We start from the raw sequence: 13,621 nt of genomic DNA on the forward strand, positions 1-13,621 counted from the left end.
TATCTGCTTTATTTGGTTGTTAAGCCACACTGTTTCACAGAATTTCAGGAATTCATTATTTAGTGATGTATCTTTTGATTTTAGTAAGTGTATCATAAAAGAAAACTTGATGGAAACTTTTTTCTTAAAATCTCAAACACATGGCTCTTATCTTACAGAGCTTTAGACTGCAGGGTAGCGAGTGTTATGCCTCCTTTTTTTTCCGTATGTGAAAAGCTGAAGGATAGGAGGCCCAAGTGATTTGTCCAATGACAAACAAGGAATCAGGTGAACAATTCAAAGTGGTTTATAGAAGTGTATTCCTAAAAATCTAAACCGAAATCAGGAAAAAAAAGGTTATCTCCCTGTTCTGACAAAGTAAGCCTCTTACTTCTTGAAGCATGCTGGTCTTCACAATAGTCTCTTACTGGGAATTTTGGCTGTTGGTGGGAGACCAGTATCCTTCAGCCTTGCCGTTGCCTTCACTTTGGCAAGAGACAGTTTGTCAGTCTTCATGTTACTCTAATACCTTTCTCTCTTCTCACTCTCTTGAAGCATTTCCAATGATGATCAGGACACATTCCAGACCTAGACCTGAGATCCCCATGGTTTTGTACTATTCCTCAGTTGCGCTGGTTTTCTTTTCACTACTGTCCTTAATCTGCAGCTACCAGGTACAACCTAGAGCCTAGAATACAGCTTTTTGCTGTATTCTTATTTTTGCTGTATTCTGTATTTTTGCATTCTTGAATCCACCAGGACAACCTGCCCGTAATGCATGTCAGAGCCATGAGTGCACCAATAGGCCTTGAATGGCCTTGAATGACCCTGACCAGCCTCACCTGGGGTCTCCACGCACACCCTGCCCATGGGCTCAAGCTGAGCTCAGGGCTGGGACTTCAGTCCCCACCTGAGCAGTGCTGTAGGCGCAGCCTTATATCCAACTCCAGCTCCTGGATGGATCCCTCATATATACACCGTAGGTGGTCTGCAGCCCTAACTTTGGCCCTGGTTCCTAGGTGGGCTTGGAGCCACACTGGAGCCTTGTCACTAGTCCTGTTTCTGGTCCCGCCTCCTGACTGGGCTCTCTGGTTGGACCCTGGACCTGGTTCATCACTTTACCATGCCTGGGGCCAATTCTGCCTGCTGCATTCAGGCTCTGCATCCCAGCACAGCCTGACCTCAGCTCCCAGCTTCCATGCCTGGAGGAAGCAGCCCTGCTCCTGCTTCTTCCTGAAGGTCCTTGGCTGTTGGGTTACAGCAGGCTGATTGCTCAGCCTGGCTCCTCGTGGTGCCTTATTTCTGTTAGTCTGATGCTACCTGGCAGTCAAAGACATATCTCAAGTTCCAACAGCTGTTTGATGCCTCTGGCCAGCTATATTAGAAAAATAATGCGATATTGACAGTCAGGTGGTATTCCCTGTCCTCAGTTCTCCATTATTCTTTCAGTTATCCCAGATGCCACCTCTGCCTTTCCATGACTTCACAGTACACATGTAAGACATCTTTCACTGCAAAAGCAGCGTGCCCGTTGTCCCTGCACAGTGTATTAGGTATGCCACCATTTGCAAAGTGAGCGTTCACTTTCTTTAAAATTACTCTTTCCTGAGCACCCTCCAAATAACCCAACTCCTGCACATTAGAATATTAATAACTGGTTTGTTCCCTTTATTAAAAGTGAACAGTCACATTTTGACATCTAGAAGGGCTGATTTAGATTTTCAGTAGGGTGCAAAATCACCTTCTGTTTCAGTATATTATGATTTTCACAGTTGCAAAGTATTATCTATCTCATGATAACTGCTCTTAAATCTGAGTGGAAATACCACTGCCTCATTTTAAGGAAAATCCCACCTGCAAATACAGCTAATATTCCCTTACACAGTACAAGTCTCCATCATCCTTTTCCTTAAAATTCTTTCTTTTCTATTTTCTGATTTAAAAAACATCCTCCATTATTTTGTGGTTGAGGAGCAGACAGAAAATTTCTTCAAAAAACTCATTACTTTCTCTAGTAAAATTGAATTTCATGCCTTGACTTATTAAATGCCATAAGCTTGACTTGATTTTTAATAGTGAAATCAGCCACTCGCAAAAAATCCTTATGTGATCTTATTTGTTAAAGATTAGCTGATTTATAAAAGCACTATGAAGCAACGCCATAAAAAAAAGCCTAGGCAAGGCAAGATGTTCTTACGGAATAAAGAATCTTTTATGTGATCCAGAGATAAAGGTTCTCTTCCCAGCTCTGCTGCAAACTTTTTGCATAACCTTGCACAATTCAGGCAATCTGTGCTTTAGCTCTATTCCTATAAAAAGATTAAAAAAAATTCTCTGTTTTCTTGGGCTCTTTGAGGAGAAAAATCATTAGCCTCAGTACTACAAAGTTAATGCTGCAGGAGTCTTATGAACTTATTTTCACACTGATGAATTGATATTCAAGATTTTCCACAAGGATTGAAATATATTTCCATTCTGGGAAACATCAGGATAGCTCTCAGAGGAACATTACTGAATGCAAGAAGGTCAAGAGGAAAACCTGAAAGATAATCTCAATGGAAACAATACAATTTTTGAGACAGAACAAAGCCATTTAAAACTGCCATCAGTGAATGACCCATTTTAAAAGACCTCAACAGGCAGTCATGAAAAGACTGTTACACCTGTTAAACCTGCCCTTGGGACTAAAGAAGGAGTCTTTAATGTGCCTACAAAAAATAGAATCATTTCTGCTCATGATCAGCCTTTCTGTATAGCAATGTGATATTCTTCACAGTTTGCCAAACCACTAGGTGCACACTGGATGCTGTGATGTACCACTGGGCACTGGACATGCCTAAACATGCAGAGTGTGTTTTTCAAAAAAGACAAATAGCTCCAGCTTTCACTAACTGCAAGTGCAATTAATTATCCAGATTTCCAATTTTATTTGTCGTCCTAGCATAGCAGCCCTTTCTATTGCACTACAGCAATGGATACACACACACTCTCAGCACCTTCATTTTTACTCTTAACTTTTGGCAGCAGGGGATTATTTTTTTTCAACATGTTTACATGCTTTTCTAAGCCTGAAATATTATTTTACCATCCCTAAGAAACAGGGCAATCTTAGACTTAGCCAACTGACACACAGACCCTTGTATGAAAAATGTGTTTGTAATAAAAACTTATGTGAATAATTTCAAAATCTTTTCTATTACATTCTCAGGTGCACTCTCCACTTGGGCAGCACATGATCTTGATTTTGCAATAAAAACATTATTTTCCAGTTGTGTAATGGGGCCATAGTTATTGCAGTGAAAGCTACTTATGCAATATATTTTAAAGAAGGTTTCTAACTTTACAGAAAGGTGCCCAAAATATGTAAGAGACTTTAAAACATCTTTTTCCAACTAGTTTGTGCCATTTAATGTTTGTGCCTTTTAATCAGAAGCAAGGTAGGGCAAAACCACCAGCACCATCCTATTGCACACCCTTATAATGTGCTCCTCAGTAGGTTCCCTCACTACCCACTGTGTGGTTGGACATGTTTCCTAACTTCTAACTGAAGAGTTACAGCCTAATCTCTATTCTGCCATTTTTGGAAGAGTATTACAAACGGCAAAATATGATAGTCTTAACAGCAACATAAGATTAGATAGCATTCACATTCTCATTTTACAGGGGAAAAAATGAGGCACTGAGATACTAAGGTGAAAGTTACAAGAAATAACGAATAATAACTTCAATTGTCCAATCTAAGACACGCCAGTATGTGATTTTTTTTTCTGGAGAGTAAAGACTGTGATGTTATTTTACATGTTCAAAGAATAGCTCCTGTTACCTTTAATCATAGCTGCAAGAGCATGTTCCAGTTGCAAATAACCTCCAGCTACACAAATGAAGAGGCCAGTTAATTGGAAGTGTGCAAAGAACAGTTGAGAAAACTGTTATTCCAGTGCCTTGCTCAACATGACACATGGTCTCTGCAACAGTGACAGTGAAAGAATCTCATTCTATATTATAACATCACATTTTCTTCATTATGAGTCGATCTTTTTGTTTCTCCAGTTCCCTGCCTTATGCATTGCACTTTCCAATTGCTACAATCAGTAAACCCTACAGGGGGCCCTAGAAACAATAGCCTTCCTATTCCTGGAAGCCAAAATTTCCAGGCTCTAGTTCCCTGTAGACCAGTGTTTATCCCACAGATGAAGATGTCAGGTAAAAATAGAATATGATAACATAATCAAAAGATTGTAATTCGTCATACAAGAAAGGCTGTTTGAGGTTGGAATGGCAACTTTAAGTGACTTGGAAATCTTACGTTCTTCTAATTTGGGCTTTTATGCAATTTCCTGCATGTTCAGAAAAGAAAATAGCATAAATAGATCAAAAAGAACCATTAAAGGAACCATCTTTATTTGCTTACAGATCTCCATCAGTACAGATCTTCACTGGTACCGAGAGAGCAACAATAATAGACTTCTACCTTCTGCGTGAATATGCCAATTTGGCCTGGGAGAATCACAGAATCATAGAATCATTAAGGTTGGAAAAGACCTCTAAGATCATCAAGTCCAACCGTCAACCCAACACCACCATGCCCACTAAACTATGTCCCTAAGCGCCTCATCTACACGTCTTTTAAATACTTCCAGGGATGGGGACTCAACCACTTCCCTGGGCAGCAGGGAACAAAGGTGAAAAACAGGAAGGATATTTATCTGACCATTTTTCCTACAGATCAGAAGAGCAAAGATTCTGTAGTCCCATATTAATTTCTGGGCTGTGAACAAAAGTGTGTTCAAACACTTATAAATCATTCTGACTCTCCCCTCCTAATACATCTCTGTCCCATTCTGCTCCTATCCATTCTGATTTCCATCCCAATCCACTTCTCCATTTCTTCTTACTTAAAGTAAGCAGCTTCCTATTTATCTTGTATGTTATATGCAAACAAGAGGAAGAATGAAATCAGTTTTCCTTCTCTCAGTTTTAGCACCCAGCAGCAATCAGAAGGAATTTTAAGAAAAATTAATCTCACCTCTTGCAGTCTTCTAATAGGTGATGACTGGTTACGTTTGGTTCAGTCAGTGCAGTGTTCAGGGTAAGGAGAGCACACACACTGTGAACAGTACCTCCAACGAATGTAATTTCTGCTTTCTACCGAGCTTGTGCAAGAAGAGGTTTTCAGAAGGTTGACAATTCGATCATACCGCCAAAGATCACATTTTAATGGAAATTATAAAAGCATTGTCTTATGCTGTAAAACAAACACTTTTACTGAATGTTGAATTTCGGTATTTGATCTGAAACCTAGAGGATTTAGATATGCAACCATTTGTAAGACTTCTTCAACACAGGCAAACAGCTGCATACTCAGAAATGCAGGGACTGTTTGAAACAAAGCAGAAGAAGAAGAAGAAATAAAGCCTGAAATAGATGTCTGAAGTAAAAAAATTATGGACTATTCCACTCAAATTTGCCAAAATTATTAAAAATTGTAAAGGTGTTATTATAAAGGAATGTGCTGGGAAATGTTAATTATTGATACTTCTGTCAATAATTCACACATTTATTAATATAAACATGCAAATATTCACACACCTAAACTCCTGAAGAAGAAACAATGTTAGAGGTAAAAGGAACCCAAAGAAAATGGAAGCAATCCTTGGTGATGGAGAAACATGCTTGTTTTAGACCTTCCCCAGAAAGGTTTGAAATCTGGAAAAGCTTCCAAAATCCCTGACTAAACACCATTGGTGGCAAAAAGTGCTTTATTTTACCTGTGTCTGGTGTACTGTCTAAAGTGTCTCTGAGGAGCCAAGACCATTTATGTGCTATACTTCCCAGCTAGACTACTGGAATGCCATCTATAGAAGATTATGTGGGCAGGTCCCTGGAAAGCTGCAGATAGCACAGACTGAAATAAACATAGTATTCTACCATCCTCGAGACTGACATCTGGTTGCATTTCAAGGTATAGCAACAGATAAAGCACTGTATATCTGTGAAAATGACCATGAAAAGTGCTAATGCTAATTTTTTTTTTAAGTGGAGACAACATTCACTGTCTAATGCTATGAAAGAACTAGGAGGTATCAAATAAAATTGCCTTTAAAACAACCAAAAGGTGGTACTGTTCATACAATGCATAGATAAGCTGTAACACTTTGCAACATGATACTATGGATGCTGAAATGTACATAGATTCATGAAAGAAAGGGACAAATTACAGAAAAAAAATCTGTGGTGGGTCACAAATTACAGAAAAGTCCTTCAACCTCAAACAGATGGAAAATGCAGGAGTATTTGGAAAAATATTGCCACATAGTCTTGCCCTGTTCTTCTATTCTTCTCTGGGCATCTGATTTTGGCAGCTTTTGGAGTCAGCATTACAAGATAGATGGACTTTTCATCTGACTCAATACAGCCACAGTAGCACACTGGGACACAGAGGAATCCCTGTATTCTCTTGCCTGCAAATTTTCATCACCTGCTCCCTATACCCCATGTACCCTGCGGTACAGTGTATGCGTCTTGTAGCCGTCAACTCTAGAAAGTTTTGATACTAGGATCATGATCACAGAATTAGGAAGATTGGCAACTCCTTCCCCCCAAGAAACTGTCCATTTCTCTATTTCCTTACAATGCAAAACACTGTGGGAGAAAGAACACAAAAGACCTTTCTCTTCCACTCACGTGAAGTAGCCTAAAAAGGCCACATAGGAAGCTGCAAGCTGGAAAAGAAACAAGCAAAGAACAGGAAGGCCAGCAGAGATAAACGGTGGGGAGGCAGAATGGGAAAAAAAACAAAATCAAAGGACATAAAAAAATATAATGCAGAGTCAATAGAAGTAAAGAATGAGTGCTTGGGGGAAATATTTTTTTCAACTGTGAATGCTTCCTCACATGAAACATCACCACAGTCCTGAAAAACATTTTGTCTCCCTCGAAAAATTATTCCACTATTGCTGTTTTTGCATCTGGTCAGTATCGATGTTACACATACACAGATCATCTCTCTCTTCTTTTCACTGTATTAAGTGAATGCAATGGCACAAAAGAAAGATAATGTCTTCCTGATTTTAAAAGCTTTTTCTCAAATAAATTCTCTATTGGATGTGTATAATTAGCTTCACATTGCCAACAGAAAAATAAATACCTGGTTGTAACCAGATACTGCCTTTGAATCTCTCTGCTCAAAGGTATTCCTCAAAGACATTCTCTAAATTAATACCAGTGTGAAAAATCCTGGAAGATAAACTGGGCACCATGGAAAAAAAGAGTATTAGAACAATTTTTATTGGTGTTTGATTCTTGGAACAAAACAAAACAAGATCTGCATTAGTTAAGCATATTTGGTTAAGAAAATTAGTAGTTTCCTTGTATACATTATATTAATTCTCTTGAGTATTTTCTGTATTGTTTGCACTATTGCAGCTTATGCAGGACAAGATCATGTATGATGACAGCCTGTCGTGGTTTAACCTCAGTTGGCAACTAAGCACCACGCAGCCGCTCGCTCACTCCCCCCCCTCCCCCGGTGGGATGGGGGAGAGAATTGGAAGAGCACAAGTGAGAAAAACTCGTGGGTTGAGATAAAAACAGTTTAATAATTGAAATAAAATGATAATAATAATAATATGATAACAATAATAATAATACACAAAGCAAGTGATGCACAGTGCAATTGCTCACCACCCGCCGACCGATGCCCAGCCAGTCCCCGAGCAGCGGCCCCCCCCGGCCAGCTTTCCCCAGTTTATGTACTGAGCATGACATCACATGGTATGGAATGTCCCTTTGGCCAGTTTGGCTGTGCCCCCTCCCAGCTTCTTGTGCACCTCCAGCCTTCTCAGTCGGTAGAGCATGGAAAACTAAAAAGTCCTTGGCTAGTGTAAGCATTACCTAGCAACAACTAAAACATCGGTGCATTATCAACTTTGTTCTCCTCCTAAATCCAAAACACAGCACTGTACCAGCTACTAGGAAGGAAATTAACTCTATCCCTGCCGAAACCAGGACACAGCCACTAGAAGAAAGTTTGAACTGTTCAGCTGAGTTACTGCAAAACTCAAAGCTAAACCTGGGTAAAGGCAATGCTATTATCATAAGAGAGAAGTACTGCTGAAGTCTATTGTTACGGCAATAATACATCTATTAACTATTTGTTTTTACAGTATCTTAAAATGTTATACATTTACTGTTAATGACTATTGCCAATATTCTTAATGTGGTGCTCCAATTAAATGCTTCTTATCCAGCTTAAAACAGGCTAAGAGCTCCTGTGGTGGCATCTTCAAACAGCTGAAAGAGCTCACTCCAATTATTCATGCATTTAGCCCTTTCATGCCCTTGAACATTGCAGGGCATTTATCAACATGTACAATAATTAATTTCTATGTTTTTGCCAAGAAGGGAGATTATCCGGGTTATCAGCAATGGTTTTCCCGCTCACCAACTACTATAACTTTTCTAACCAGAAAAAATTAATTAAAAGACTGTATCCAACTGAAAAGCTGCTGCAATAACCAGTGAGTAAAAAGTTCACAAAGATTCATTTGTCTTACAGAACAGGAAGTTCTGTGTTACTTATAATTTAATGCTACTTATAATGTCATGTGTTACCTATACACATACTTACTTACTTTCATTCCTTTTCATGATTCCTTTTTTTTTATTCATTCCTTTTTACAGATTTAAAGTTTTAGTATATAGGAATTATTAGAATAATCAGAAACCATTACAGCATGTAAAGTCCTTTTCTTACATTGTTCAGAAAAAAAATGTAGAAAAGAACAGTATTTTTTAAGAAACTAACATAAAGAGAAAAAAAGTAAGTTAGTGTCTCCATTAAATCTGAGTCAGGACTAAAATCCATAACATTCACTCCAATAGGAATGAAATTGTGATCACAGGAGGATTTGCAATAAAAGGTAACTGAAAAACATGTACTTTCGTATATTTAACTTTCGCTACTTGAAACATTGAAAAGAAATTCTTTGGAGAGATAAAAATCTCCTAAGACAAAACTGTAAATTTGTTCTTGGAAAAAATGCTATGAAAAGTATTTTCATAATTTGGCACAATTGATAGCTATTTAAGAACAGGTTCGCACTGGAAAAAAAGGTCTCATTGGTTTTTGTCATATACTTTTTTGTACCTTTGAGAACTAACAGTATAAATAATATGCCACATCGCAATGCAATAGAATTTATAGTCTATATTTAAATTTTAATGTACTATGTCTTTTATATAATTTAAATAGTATTATTTATTACAAACCTCATGGCTATGAAGTGCAGTTCAGGCCTCTTGTGCATCATTTTTTAACAGAAACAGACATTCATATGCCTCTTTAGTAATAATACAAAAGTGAACACTGTCTGACAGTTTGTTAAACCACGACAGTTCCACACTGTCGTTTACACAGTTTTGCTGTATGAAGAGCAGAAGCATCATATTCACTGCTGCTTTTGAAAGCATTTTACCATTCAAATTAACTGAAAAATAATTTCAGGGCTCTTGTGAGAGCTCCACGTTAATGTAAGTCAGCTCATTGCGTATAGCAGCCCCAGAAATGTTTCTGAGATTTCTCCCCCCCAGAATGCATTATTGGATTCATGTGGAATGACTGACTGATGATGCTTCCCCCTCACTCCCTTACATGCTCACAACTCACTAGAACTGTGTAACCAGTTCAACCATCTATCTTAAATCTCAACAGCTGGATTCCTAAAACTATTTTCAGAGTAGCTGATTTTCTCACCTATTGGGTATTCACTCGTCACTTGTGTGGAAGAATATCAACCTGACTGATGCAGCCCTGTCTACAGAACTGCACCTTTTGCTCTGTGACTCATTTTGTACACCCGGATGGTTTTACTATAATGGCACATGGCTCAGATTTTCCAGTACATTCAGTACATCTGCGGTCACATCAGGAATGTATGTCATAATAGTTTCTCCATAGTGGTAACATGCACTCAATTTGCAATGCCTGTGGAGGAAAAAATCTAGACAAAAAGATAAATATCAGCAGTGACACACGAACAAGTATATATCCACTAGATAATCCCAATTCTAACTAATAAACTTTTTTCAGGAAAGCTGGTAATTTGTCCCCAGGATAAATGCTCTGGATTCTAACTAGATCAGTCAAGCATACATTCTCCAACAAAGCTTGGAAAAGCATGTGAGGTTCAAGGAATTTTTGGAGGAGTGATAATTTTCAACTCAGAAAATGTGGAGGATATAGAGTATTTAGTCACAATCAGACAAAAATAATCAAGAGAAAATTTTGGTTTGGATTGAGTGATACTGTGCTAAAACAAGCAGGTATAGCAGCCAGACCTTATTTTTGCTAGATACAAGAAATAACTAAAGCCCCAAAAGAGAATTACATCATCACACAAAACAAATTGTATGCAAGGCATATGTGGGCAAGGAGGGTTTCACTGCATGTAATCTGGAGACATTAGTCCCCAAAAGAAACCACAAAGTTAAGACATAAGCAGCCATATGCCAAGGACATGCTCTTGGAATTTCCAGGAACTGAGCCCTGAGAAAAGCGTGAAGATCACTTTGGGCTGAGCACTACGTAAAAACGGGTTGGAACAGCGAACCGACCTCTGTGTTCAGAGAAGTAAATTCTTTCAAATACACAAATTGCAGAAAGAAATATTCAACTACAGCCTAATTTATTTCTGTAAGAGAAACAGCCTAGTGAACCTGCTCTCTCATTTTTTTCAGTCATAGAGGAATCACATTAGAACCATTCTTTTAAATAAAAAAAAGTCAAAATATTCCCTACAGTCTATCATTCTCTATGGAAACAATTCATATCCAAGCATTATACACCATAGTTCATGAAAAAAATGAATTAAAAATGCCTTTTGTTTTATACAGCAGGATATCAGAACTGCCAATAAGCAGCCTGGGTCTCCACAGTCTGCCAGGTAGGGGCAGTGAATCTCACTACTGGCTCTAGATATTTTCCCCTAGTGAGAAATAGCAAGCTTCCACTGTGTACTTCTCTGTAATTTATGCAGTTCACTACCAGATAGATGCAAATCCTGCCATACAGATTATGGAAGAATCATCAACCAGGCACTATTCTAACCAACTTCTTCTCTAGCAGTATTAAAAATGTGATTTTAGCCAGGAGATATTCTGAAACTTGAAAGTTTCAGAAGTCAGCAATCTCTTCTGGCTTGATCTAAAAGTTCAGCTATCTAGATTTGGTGGGGCTTTCGAACACTTCGGCCAGCTATAATTTGTCAAAATGTAATAGGCATATTTATATCGTACCTTGTATTCAGTCTGTGTACCACACATGCATGAAACCCAGGTCTCTAACATCCTGATGCTTTTTCAGAATTATACCTCATTCTGTGCCCAGTATGAGCGTGCTCAATTAATGATATGCTAGTCACTCATTGCTCATTGCTAGTTACTCTCATTGTTCAATGTACAACCCCTTACCATACATACGTATTTATGCTACAGCCTCTTACCTTATTTGTTATTTGAACCTGCCATGAGGACAAAATTATTGTACTCCTAATTCCTATGATGTTTATCACTATGATACCAAAGGCATCAACACACATATGGTTACAACATCCCTGTGAGCTAAAAGGGCAGTTTTATTCCTATTTTACAAAGGGAAGTTGAGGCACAAAAAAAACTATATGCATTTTTATAATTACTTGCTTATGGTCCCCATTTGGTGAGATCCATTAGACAAACAATCTTAATTGTAGCATTAACTAACATTCAAAGATACACTGTATAACCTCACTGACCTTTTAAGGTAGTTTTCAGTGTATAACTTCTTAGGTTTTTTAAACAAAATAGAAAAACAATTTTCATCATATCATTTCTTCTTGTTTATTGTCACCCAGAAGTCATTAACAAAGTTAGAACCCACAGATGGACCATATAAGCCTCTGTCACTTAGGCTCATGGGATGATGCATATCAACAGTAAAGTCTCAGATGCCAGCAAGAGAACTCCAGCCATGATGTCAATGAGAAAAAAGAGTCAGGCTTGCTGCTCTCAGGTCTGACCTCACCTAGATTTGGATCTAGAGAACAGAGCAGCAACTCTGAGGAGATGGAAATGCCTTGTATTTAGAGAGTGGCTGGAAAGCTGCCCAGCAGAGAAGGACCTGGGGGTGTTGGTCGACAGCCGGCTGAATATGAGCCAGCAGCGTGCCCAGGTGGCCAAGAAGGCCAATGGCATCCTGGATTGTATCCGAAATAGTGTGGCCAGCAGGAGTAGGGAAGTGATCGTCCCCCTGTACTCCGCACTGGTGAGGCCGCACCTCGAATACTGTGTTCAATTTTGGGCCCCTCACTACAAGAAGGACGTTGAGGTGCTGGAGCGTGTCCAGAGAAGGGCAGCGAAGCTGGTGAAGGGTCTGGAGAACAAGTCTTATGAGGAGTGGCTGAGGGAACTGGGGTTGTTTAGCCTGGAGAAAAGGAGGCTGAGGGGAGACCTCATCGCTCTCTACAACTCCCTGAAAGGAGGTTGTAGCAAGGTGGGTGTTGGTCTCTTCTCCCAAGTAACAAGCAATAGGACAAGAGGAAATGGCCTCAAGTTGCGCCAGGGGAGGTTTAGATTGGATATTAGGAAAAATCTCTTCACTGAAAGGGTTGTCAAGCATTGGAACAGGCTGCCCAGGGAAGTGGTGGAGACACCATCCCTGGAGGTATTTAAAAGATGTGTAGATGTGGTGCTTAGGGACATGATTTAGTGGTGGACTTGGCAGTGTTAGGTTAACGGCTGGACTTGATGATCTTAAAGGTCTTTTCCAACCTAAATGATTCTGTGATTCTATGAGTGGATACTTACAAACCACGATTTTTGAAAAGTTTACCTCTCGATCAGTTCTGGGCTCATTTTTATAGCAAGGAAAAAGGAAACAGTTGAAATTTGGCCTGAGTATCAGGTTCCTGCTCCAAAGAACAGTCCTGCATTTACTAGAGCTTAGCAAAGAAAAACTCAGCAGAACATTTCTAAAGGGCATATTACTTTTCTCCTACCTTCTTTCCTTGAAACAGCTCAGAGTATTTGATGCAAAACAAAAAAGCCTCAAATCAATACAAGTCTGAAAAAAATTCAGCCTAAACAATTAAAGCACAGCAAAACTATAACCAACTGACAACCAGACTTTATCACAGTAATGTGAAGGAACATAATAACAGAACAAGAAATAGTAATTTCATCCCAGAGCTTTTCCTACACAATGAAAAATACAGTATTAAATAGGAACTCATTAACATAGTGTAACAGTTAAGAATGGAAACATACACTGCTTTCCTTTTTCTTGGTGTGGTGAGAAGCATACCCTTGTAGTGGTGTCATTTTCAGTTTTGTTTTGGAATTGAGAGCACTTCAGGAATTCTGGCCAAGAAGCATTTACCATACCCAGAACTGGTTCACAGCCTTCTTTTGCTGCCTCACAAAATGTCCTGCAGGGCAAGAGGCCTCGACTGGAGAAAAGAGACAGAGAACAAAAATACAAAAGATTATTACTCTAGTAAATTGTGAAATCTTTTTAAAAAGAGAAAAAGGTAATATAAACACTTTTGAAGAACGTTATGTTCTACAGAGCTACACCAAAAAGGTGTCAAATCTTCATTATTCATTG

At 38.8% G+C, this 13,621-nt stretch overlaps 1 protein-coding gene across 1 annotated transcript in view; it reads right to left on the reverse strand.

The window, feature by feature from the left end:
* CORIN (corin, serine peptidase) overlaps positions 1–13,621 on the reverse strand; it is a 166,568-nt gene that overhangs the window by 71,124 nt on the left and 81,823 nt on the right. The window contains exon 5 of the mRNA XM_076336202.1: positions 13,282–13,463. Within this exon, the coding sequence (XP_076192317.1) occupies positions 13,282–13,463 (182 nt within the window). The remainder of the gene's footprint in view (positions 1–13,281; positions 13,464–13,621) is intronic.

This window comes from Aptenodytes patagonicus, chromosome 4 (genome assembly GCF_965638725.1).
Source record: "Aptenodytes patagonicus chromosome 4, bAptPat1.pri.cur, whole genome shotgun sequence".
NCBI lineage: Eukaryota > Metazoa > Chordata > Aves > Sphenisciformes > Spheniscidae > Aptenodytes > Aptenodytes patagonicus.